This window comes from Anarrhichthys ocellatus, unplaced genomic scaffold (genome assembly GCF_004355925.1).
Source record: "Anarrhichthys ocellatus isolate YVR2014 unplaced genomic scaffold, GSC_Weel_1.0 scaffold19, whole genome shotgun sequence".
NCBI classification, from domain to species: domain Eukaryota; kingdom Metazoa; phylum Chordata; class Actinopteri; order Perciformes; family Anarhichadidae; genus Anarrhichthys; species Anarrhichthys ocellatus.
In genome coordinates, this window is record NW_022280049.1 from 3,694,410 (window position 1) to 3,705,237 (window position 10,828).

A 10,828-nucleotide genomic window follows, 5' to 3' on the forward strand; every position below is an offset into this window, starting at 1 on the left:
AGAGAGAGAGAGAGAGAGAGAGAGAGAGAGAGAGAGAGAGAGAGAGATCTGATGTGTAAAAAATACCATGAAGATAGCATCTAGCAAAAAAAAAAATTATCTAATTTGCTATTCCACAAACCATCAAACTAAGCCAGTGTTCATTTCATTAACTAAAACTATGACAAAATATGTTCTTCAACGACCTCTTTCACATGACAACGGTGAGATAGCACACACTTCATTAAACATCAACAGTGACCATATCACACATGTAATATCTTTGACCAAAACAGTCTTCTTTCCACTGTTCCAATTATTTGGTCGAAGTAAACGCTTAACTCATAGAGTTAGATTTGAAAATGTGGCGGCTCTACACATTGAGTTTAAGATTTTCGTAGAATGATCGAATAGTATTCTTCTTGAAATGCCCGTCCCTACAAAGCTGCTTTCTTAATTGTTCAACCTGTGTTTGTCATTAGCTAATGATAAGGTGAAATAAATTTGACTTAAATTACAATATCATTGTTTTGGCTAGAATAGATTGACTGAAATATTAATTTAATCTAGTGTAGCATCAATACAAATTTATATAATCTGATGAAAAAGGACCTTTGACACAGGACTAAAACTAAATAAATAAAAATAGCTGCTAAAACCAACACCGCACTAACCTCATAGTTCTCCATCTCCACATCATCCACATCCAGGTCTAGACTGATGGCTGGGCCCACTGCTGTTGGAGGCACAGGAAGCATTGACCTGCACACAGAGAGACACACAACTTGTGGAGCATTAACACAATCACTGCAACTTCACTGTGAAGCAGCACATGATCTGCAAACACCAGCACTGAGGGCGAACGAGAGTTCATCGTTTCTATCCTGCTTAAAAAGTAGAGATTCAAAAGCCAGAATGTATATTATTAAGTCTGAGCTTAAACTGAGCTGCAGTGTTGACACAGCATTGTACAATACTTGATTGCTGAGGCCAGCACCTTAGTAAAATCAATTTTACATGCAAGTAAATAACCACATGATTAAAACTGCTATACTTCACAAACAAGGTGATTTGCACTGCAGGTACTTACAGGAAGTAAGGAAGGAAGCCTGGGTAGTAAGATGGAGGGGGAGGAGGAGGGGGTAGAGGTTGCTGCAACCGGTATCTCTGTCCACTCACTCGCCGGGGCAGCATGTGGGGATATGGCTGAGGAGTGACACACAGAGATCTATTTTTGCAAATACTACAATGGAATACAGCAATTCATGGTATTAGTTAATAGTTAGACCTTTGGACATCTATTTAAGTTCAGTTTTACTCACACTAGTACCCCCTGCTTATATGCACCTTCTTAGGTATGAAACACTTGTCCCACCAACTACCACCTTGGTGCTTTTGAGCAAGTTAGATAAACCCAGACTGCTGCAGACTGCTCAGTGGCCAGCAGTATGAGGAGGCAGTTGCATTCTTTGTTTTTGCAGTGAAATTTAAGACCTTTTGAATACCACAGGAAATGCTATTTAATGCCTGTTTCACAATCATCCCAGCCAAAGTATGAAAGTATGATGGGAAAACCAAAAAGCTCACTTTTCCCTCTTCTTTCAGTACTTTCCAGAAGAATCTAACAATCATTTCTGATGATATAATTATTTTTTTCCAATTAAACTTGGACCATTTGAATGTGGATAACTGGCATAAAATGGATGGCTAGATTAGTCACTTAAAAATTATGAATTAATTCAAGGTAATATAAATGGTGCAGAGAGCATTAATTTAGCAGCATATAACTATTAGCTCTGTAAAGATATAGTGGAGTAATGTCTACCTGAGCAGGGAATGAAGTCACACTCCCTCTGTGTGTGTTGTTATCAGGACTTCTCTAAACTTTGTTGACGGAGCCGGTCTGGATACACGTGTATGTTAGCGCATGTGAGTCCCAATGTGTGTCCCCCACTGGCTAACTAATCGCCACTCTGCCTTGGGCAAAGGCAATTACAGTTTCTAATGCCGCCCGACCCACACGGTCATCATGGAAGCAAAGGATCCACCCTTCAGATCACACCCTCAGATCTACAGGGTTGGCTCCGTCAGCACTGTGGCTTTTGTTTGCACAGTTTGTGCTTTTAGCAAAACCTAACCCTAAGACTTTCATAAATTAAATCATAAACATTTTAATACTTTCTAAGGCATTAGGGAAACAAAGTACAAAGCTCAGCTGCAGATGCCCTGTGTGCCTCCAACTGTGAAAGTGTTGTTTTAACAGGTGTGAAGCAGCTCATGCTAAACTCATAAAGTCATAAGTGTACTGTCAATTTCCCTGGAAATGTCTGAGAGGCCGTCTTACCACGCCAAAGGGAAGCTCCTGATGCAGAGGCTCTTGAGGAAGATACTGTAGGGGCAGAGAAGGAGGCAGCGCTGGTGGGTGATGAGAGGGAGGGTAGGAGAAAGTCCCTAATGGGTGCTGGTCCCCTCTTAAGTCAACTTCATTGTCTACCCTCTGTAGAGGCTGAGAGGAGAAACAAGAGGCACAGAAGATGGTTGCGGTTAGATCAAACATACAGTTGTGTGAAAAAGTGTTTGCCCCCTTCCTGATTTCTTATTTTTTTGCATGTTTGTCACACTTATGTGTTTCAGATCATCAAACAAATTTAAATATTAGACAAAGATAAGACAAGTAAACACAAAATGCAGTTTTTAAATGAAGGTTTTTATTATTAAGGGGGAAAAAAAATGCAAACCTACATGGCCCTGTGTGAAAAAGTGATTGCCCCCTAAACCTAATAACTGGTTGGGCCACCCTTAGCAGCAACAACTGCAATCAAGCGTTTGCGATAACTGGCAATGAGTCTTTTACAGCGCTGTAGAGGGATTTTGGCCCACTCATCTTTGCAGAATTGTTGTAATTCAGCCACATTGGAGGGTTTTCGAGCATGAACCGCCTTTTTAAGGTCATGCCACAGCATCTCAATCGGATTCAGGTCGGGACTTTGACTAGGCCACTCCAAAGTCTTCATTTTGTTTTTCTTAAGCCATTCAGAGGTGGACTTGCTGGTGTGTTTTGGATCATTGTCCTGCTGCAGAACCCAAGTGCGCTTCAACTTGAGGTCATGAACAGATGGCCTGACATTCTCCTTCAGGATTTGTTGGTAGACAGCAGAATTCATGGTTCCATTTACCACAGCAAGTCTTCCAGGTCCTGAAGCAGCAAAACAGCCCCAGACCTTCACATTACCACCACCATATTTTACTGTTGGTATGATGTTCCTTTTCTGAAATGCCGTGTTACTTTTACGCCAGATGTAATGGGACATACACCTTCCAAAAAGTTAAACTTTTGTCTCGTCAGTCCACAGAGTATTTTCCCAAAAGTCTTGGGGATCATCAAGATGTTTTCTGGCAAAACTGAGACGAGCCTTTATGTTCTTTTTGCTCAGCAGTGGTTTTCGTCTTGGAACTCTGCCATGCAGGCCATTTTTGCCCAGTCTCTTTCTTATGGTGGAGTCATGAACACTGACCTTAATTGAGGCAAGTGAGGCCTGCAGTTCTCTGGATGTTGTTCTGGGGTCTTTTGTGACCTCTTGGATGAGTCGTCGCTGCGCTCTTGGGGTAATTTTGGTCGGCCGGCCACTCCTGGGAAGGTTCACCACTGTTCCATGTTTTCGCCATTTGTGGATAATGGCTCTCACTGTGGTTCGCTGGAGTCCCAAAGCTTTAGAAATGGCTTTGTAACCTTTTCCAGACTGATAGATCTCAATTACTTTGTTTCTCATTTGTTCCTGAATTTCTTTGGATCGCAGCATGTCTAGCTTTTGAGGATCTTTTGGTCTACCTCACTTTGTCAGGCAGGTCCTATTTAAGTGATTTCTTGATTGAGAACAGGTGTGGCAGTAATCAGGCCTGGCTGTGGCTAGAGAAATTGAACTCAGCTTTACAAAGATGTGATAAACCACAGTTAATTTGTTTTAACAGGGGGGGCAATCACTTTTTCACACAGGGCCATGTAGGTTTGGATTTTTTTCCCCTTAATTATAAAAACCTTCATTTAAAAACTGCATTTTGTGTTTACTTGTGTTATCTTTGTCTAATATTTAAATTTGTTTGATGATCTGAAACATTTAAGTGTGACAAACAAATATCAAAAAAATAAGAAATCAGGAAGGGGCAAACACTTTTTCACACAACTGTATATGTATGCAAATCAACAAACTACTGATTACGTTCAACATCCACTGTGCTGTGTTTTCATTAATGAGCACGTGTATGCTGTGGACTACTCACCATGCGTGGGTGCTGAGGCTGTAAAGGGACAAACTGGCTCAAAGGAGTAAGGTGCGGTGGCTGGTGAGGGGGTACCGATGGGGTCGGGTGCAATACAAAATGTTCGCTGGAGATCAGGGGTGGAAAGGCTTGATAAGACACTGGCATATGCTGCATGGTACATGCCTGTATGAGCTGCAGAGAGAAAAACAACAACACAAGAGCAGAGAGAAATTATAATAAGTATTTTATCCCCTTAATTATATTATCATCTAAACTACACTGTGAAAAAGTTTCCACCTAACTAAAGCAAAATTGCTCCTTACATGAGCAGAAAGGCAATTATAATGAAAGCATGTTGTAAGCGTGTAGCGAATAGAAGCGATGCGTTAACATAAAACCACAGCACTGACAGTATTGGCACGACACTAATAATTGTTCTGTTTGTTTCCACACATACACAGCAGAATGGTATTCTATGTTGCTTAACCGTTCCTAATACTTGTGCTAGCATCAAGACTAAACCACAAATTCCTGCAGAGTAACAGCAGCAGACATTTGTTAGTCATGAACAGTGACAGATTGCATGGCTGCTATGGAGTGCTACATGGATGCCACTGACATTTGGGCTCTTCCTTTTCAAACTCACAGGAGGAGGAAGGCAGCAGAGCAGAGAGAGCTGTCCGCTGAACATTACCGAGCATGCTGGGAGCTGCTGAGTGTTGCAGCCCGGAAGGGGCTGCCCGGTGTGGATAGGAAATCCGTGGGTCGTCACCGTTGTAACAGTGTATGATATTGGAACGGATCCCTGGTGCATCTTTCAAGAAAAGAAATGGGGGTGGGGGGGGGGGGAGATGGGGTGACTCACAATCAGCCTGAAACAGAACACGACACCTGGCATGTTTCATAGTAAACATGAACATTACTGAGGAGTACGTTTGGTCAGACAACGAATCAACAACTTTACCCATCGAGTTGTCCTCGTTCAGTTACCTGGTCATGTAGATCCACCATGATGGCGCTCTGCTGGGGAAGGTGAGCAGCAGGGTGAAGCATGCGTGGCGGTGTGCTGGTGCGGCTGTACTGTCTGGACTCATCTAAAGGAACCTGTTGGTGATGTTGGGAGAAAAGCAGATGATGGAAGTTCTCATCCTGGACCAGAGAAGTGTGCAGTACAGGCCTGTCTCGTCTCCCCCACTGGCGCCTCACTGGTGGGCTGCAACATCACACAGAAAAAGAAATGGACCGAGACAGTTCAATACATTGTACATTCAAATTACACTAGTTGCACATTTCTGATATTATTGGATTAATAATGCACCAATGTTAAGTAATAGGGGTATATGTCACCAATAAGCAGTGGGCCCGCTCAGAAGGTAGCATACTCTTAATAAACACAATATAGCAATGTGTTTTTTTTTCTCATTTGGAATCTTAAATAACTTTTGAGAAAACAAGCAAGTCATACTTTTGAGTTTTTATTAAGTTTATGTTGACATGGGCTTATGGTGCTTAAAAAAAAAAAAAATCAACCTTATTTAAATAAATCAGAGTGTAGTTTTGCTGGATAGAGGCTGCTAAACATGTGGCATGTAACAATATTCTGTTTACTTAATGGTAAATTACATTTTGGAAAAATAAAAGGTGCATTTTGAGTTTTTTGTCTGTAGGTAAGGCAACATGGGTCACACACAAAACTACCATTTGGTTGATGTTAGAAGTATCCCAATGTCAGTTTACATACTTTAAAGTGAGATACGACTAAATAAATGCAAAGTGAGTTTTTATAAGAAAGGGGTCTTATGGAAAGACAAGGCAACGTTTGTACCTTCTCCTGAGCTGCACCGGGGTGTTGCAGGGCTCTCCAAGGAACCTCCTTGGATTTAAGGGGGCTGTTGGTGGCAGCCTATTTACTGCTATTTCCCATGGTCGCATTGGTGACGTCGTGCAGACGAGTCACACTCTGGGAACGCAAACTGTACAGTGGAGGCACTCGTGTGTTGCCTCCGATAGTCTTAAGCCTGCAAAAAAACACAACAATTGACAAAATCACAACCCGGCTTCTTATGCTACAGACAGAGCTTATTTAAATCATTCATCTAGCAACCGAGTACACAGTTACAAAAAATACTAATGGTAGCTAAGTTTACTCTTTACAACAGGCACATACCAGCTATCATGTGGAAATTTTACAGTCACATTTTTACACACTATATAAAACATGTAGACTTTCAGGCCTGATACACCACACACCCCAATGGGATTAGTTATGATGTCACTGAATCTGAATTATACAATTATGTGCAAATAAAATAAGGGTTCAAATAATGATATTAAATTGGTAATTTCTATGAGGAACACTCAAGATATCTGGACCCCCTCTACTTTACAGTTTAGGTTTAATCTCAAACCATCAGAATGTAAATCCCCTAAAATTAAAATGTAAGAAGTAGGTATGGATGATTTGAGAAAACGTTTGTGACTTCATATTTTAGTGAAGCACATGTTTTTCTTCAGGGATGGGTTTATTTCACTGCTACCTTTCTTATATTTATTGGAAATGGCCTGTATTTAAATAACTATGGGCACATTCAAGGCTTCTTGTTATTTATCTGGATATCATTTTTCACATCTTTTGTCTCGTGAGATGACATTTGTCCTCATTTTATGACTGCTGGGTGTTTTTAAAGACTTAATTTTACTTAAACTAAAATTAATATTCACTTGCTTCAATGTCCCAGTAGCACTTTCATTGCTGCTTTATTTATATACTTGGAAAAAGTCATTACATTTTTAAAAACACACGACAGTGTTTTTACACAAATTATAAGACACATAAAAGCAAGATGTCCACTACAGGTGCCGAACTAAAGTTAACAAATTCTGGTTGTTTTGAACCCAAATTAATGTAATTTCTAATACAGAAAGATAGGTAACCGCAAAGGTAACCGCAGGGTCAACGGTTCGATCCTTGACTGGGACGTGTCACGTGTCGAAGTGTCCCTGAGCAAGACACTGAACCCCCGGCTCCCCGGGCGCCTGTCATTGGCAGCCCACTGCTCCCTATATACAGGGATGGGTCAAATGCAGAGACAAATTTCCCCTTCCGGTATCAATGTAGTATAATACATTTAAAAAAAATTAAATTAAAGAAAGAAAGTCACAAGCGTACATCAGTGTAGTTGTACAAATTCCATAGTTGCATTTTTAATTTTAGGGAATTACAAAGAGTTTACATGTATTGGGTTTCACCAAAATGCTAAAATATGGTGGAACTATTGTACATTGTTAAAGTGGCAGTGTAATTAATGCGGTATAGTCGGGGGCAGAATATATATGGGTCGCTGTAGCCTGCCTGAACAAAAACACGGAGAGCCATGTGCTCAACAGACAAAGCAACAACAAAAGATGTGAAAGGCAAGCGGGACCGCTCGACAACATGTAACATAGAAGGCCCCTGTGCCGTTACGCCATGTCTTACTAATACCACGCTAAGCTCAGCACACATAACTGCGAAACAGACAACACATTATCATCGTGGCAACCGTCGGTTCTTTACTGTCCGGGATCATTTGACGTCCCTTGGTGAAGGAGAGCAGCTAACTTTAGCCAAGCTAGGCTAACGCTTTGTCCCAACATAGCAAAGACGCACCAGCTGCAGATAACTGCTGTTGGCAAAGCTATTTAGCCAGAATGCTAATACATGTTTAGGACGTGTGCACAGTTATCACTGACATATTCTACTCATGTGACACATCACAGACAGAGACCAGCATTGTGAGGACAGGTTTAACGTTACGCTATGTGAGTTGGCCAACAACAGACCACGTCTTACTTTCTTTGCTAGTTTGCTTGCTCGATGAGAAGGAGCGACGGGAGATGTTTCAGCCTCCGAAATGGCGTGTCCCATCAGGTTATCCTTGCACCTAACCGACTACTATCACCCGATAGAAAGCACCGTTAGCTGACTGTCAGTCGACCGTTGTTTGTTTCCCCGACGGATTTTTGACAATGTCGAGCCGAGCTGCTATTAGCTTGCTAACGCTCGTCAGCTAACACAAGCTTCCAGCTGCTGCATAGAGAATCCGTTTTATTCCAGAAACCGCAGAATGGCCTGTCCATTAAGGGCAACATTTAACGTTACCGGAGCAGGAAATACCGTTAATTATATGAGAAGAAAACGTCTGCTACACAACGACAGTAAACATTACTTGGCGCGTGTGTTCCTTGAATGCATTGTTATGACGAAACCACGCCTCATTTTGTGAATGACCAATCAGAGCGTAGCAAATACAGACAGCAGACATCCAGAGTCTTTGCTACATGTATCAAAACAAGCAGTTCCTGTTGTTACTTGAAGCTTCCAAACAAAAGAGCTCCCTGAGAGGTCCCAGGGTCACCAAACACTTAAATATGCTTTAAATTCCCCTCACCCGAATAGTAAGCCCAATGTCAGACCGAATAAATACTCTGACCTTTTTTTGTTTTTGTTATTGCATCTTGTCACCTACAGCACAGACAGATTTATAGTGCAGTTTGAAAGATGCCCAATGGTCACCAGTGGTGTAAAGTCAGCAGGTACATTTACTGGGGTTGTAAATTGGCATAATTTTGAGGTGCTTCTACTTTATTTTCATTTGATACATTGATGCTTTGCTATAGATTAAACTATGAAGCAGTACCTACAAAGCAAGCAATTGAAATCGAAGCTTCTCCTCAACATAGGCTGTACATTAGTATTAGTGTGCATTAGTATTAATGATCCAGTAACAATAACATGGGCCATGCTGCACAATGACTACTTTTACTTGTAAGTGCATTATGTTGCAAATACATCTGTACATTTGCTCAAATAAAAGTCAGGACTTTGACTTGTGATGTTATATTTCTTATAGTGGGTATGCTACTTAAGTAAATGATTTAATACTTATTCCACCAGTCACTATTAGTACAAAATAAAACATAAAAGTTGTCCACCGGTTGAACTCTTTTCAAATGAGAAACGTAATATTTAACCACTTGACCATTACTGACCTGAAAAGTTTTTGGGGATTTCTCAACTTAAGCATCTCTCTTGTGGCAACCTGTCTCACTTCAAAAACAAAAACAGAAGTGATCAATTTAGCAATTTCGACCAAAAGTAAAATTGCATTTGAATTAATTAGCTTTAGCCCACTTAAAACATAGGCTACACTAAGTGTCTCTTTTGCATGAGCGCTGCCTTTGCAAAGTCTAAAAATGTTGGTCTAAAACTCTACTGTGGCTCACAGTCTGTTTTGACTCTCACTGGAGGCCACAGTTACCGACACACTCTTGCCGGTTATGTAATATTGCACTTGCATGATCAAGTTGGAAACACCCATCATCAGCTATTGTACAAAATCTCTAAGCTGTATGTTTTTGTAGCGAATGGAGCTGCAACATACTTGATGTGATGCTTCAGTCGAGGATAACCGAGCTTTATTGGGCTGTATAAGCTACCTATCAGGCCCGTTCTCTCCAGTAAGAGTTAATAAATAATGTCTTGTCTGTTTTGAAAGCTCCAGTGCAAAGCACATGGATGCATCCAAAGGTATACACCGCTGGTTAGGGATAGCAACATTGGTATGCAACGTTGACTAAATGTAAACATTACAACATCGCACTCGGTAGCAGCAAAACAAGGAGGGGCTGGAGGTTCAGCAGGATGACAGCCCGAACAGCCCGTCTGACCGTCTCCCGTAAACACGCACTGTAAACCTCCAAGAATCAACCGAGACAAAGCGATAACGGGAGGAGCAATGCAGTTACCTGATTGTTAATGTGAAAACATCTGATCACTGATATTTTCCTTGTAATGTTCACATCTCGTTAGGCTAAGTGCGGCATCCCACGGTCAGCTGTTCCCGTGTGGAACATTCCGTGGATTTCACCACTGCTGTAAAAAAAAGGTGTTCAACGTTAGACTCTCGTGTTATCAATGCATGTTGTCTGTATGTTGTGCGGGTTTATGGTTCTGTGACCCGAGAGATTATTTCCGTAATCCCCACTGTTTGGTTTCGGAAATGTTAATCCAGTCACACGGTTGCTTTGAGTTTCTGCTATTCCCTGTGACACCCCCATTTCTGCGTATTTCAGGAGCGGAGAGCACACGCAATGCTGCCATTTTTACCGTAATGGTCTGAATAAAGGTGTACCAGTTTGTCTCGAAAGTTCAGCGTCTCCTATGGAAAGCGTTGTTTCTAATCTGGGAGAGAAACATAAGGAAAAAAAGGATTCAGAACCTTTATTTTAGTTAAAGTAGTATCGCCACAGTGTAAAATAAAGGCAATGGATTGTAATGCCTATGTATTGGCCCAATATAACTATAACTGTTGTTCTCATCAAAAAATTCAGTTTCTTAATTCATGAGTCAGTGTGCATCATTATTTATTTTATATAAGTCTTGTCTACGTGGAACGACAACACCCTGACTGACCCTTGGATCGTTCAGTTATTCATTCAAGTTTCTGTTTACTGGAATTGGTTTGGTGATGTCCCTCTCTATTTAATAACTTTATTGCAGGGAGTGGAAGTGTTGTGTTTAGTACTGTAAATCCTAAACCAAAGTTTA

At 41.1% G+C, this 10,828-nt stretch overlaps 1 protein-coding gene across 4 annotated transcripts in view; it reads right to left on the reverse strand.

Annotated features, from left to right (window-relative positions):
- Nucleotides 1-10,361, reverse strand: part of rnf44 (ring finger protein 44) — a 15,023-nt gene extending 4,662 nt beyond the window's left edge. Inside the window, exons 1-9 of one of the 4 annotated variants that reach the window (XM_031858054.1) lie at nt 10,027-10,361; nt 9,271-9,328; nt 6,065-6,257; nt 5,230-5,452; nt 4,886-5,053; nt 4,258-4,431; nt 2,324-2,485; nt 1,070-1,185; nt 654-741 (exon numbers count right to left, since the gene is read on the reverse strand). In XM_031858054.1, coding sequence (XP_031713914.1) covers nt 654-741; nt 1,070-1,185; nt 2,324-2,485; nt 4,258-4,431; nt 4,886-5,053; nt 5,230-5,452; nt 6,065-6,171 — 1,038 coding nt within the window. In that variant the 5' untranslated portion in view covers nt 6,172-6,257; nt 9,271-9,328; nt 10,027-10,361. The other 3 variants (XM_031858057.1, XM_031858056.1, XM_031858055.1) reach the window with 3 other exon arrangements.
- Between the last annotated feature and the right edge of the window lie 467 nt (nt 10,362-10,828).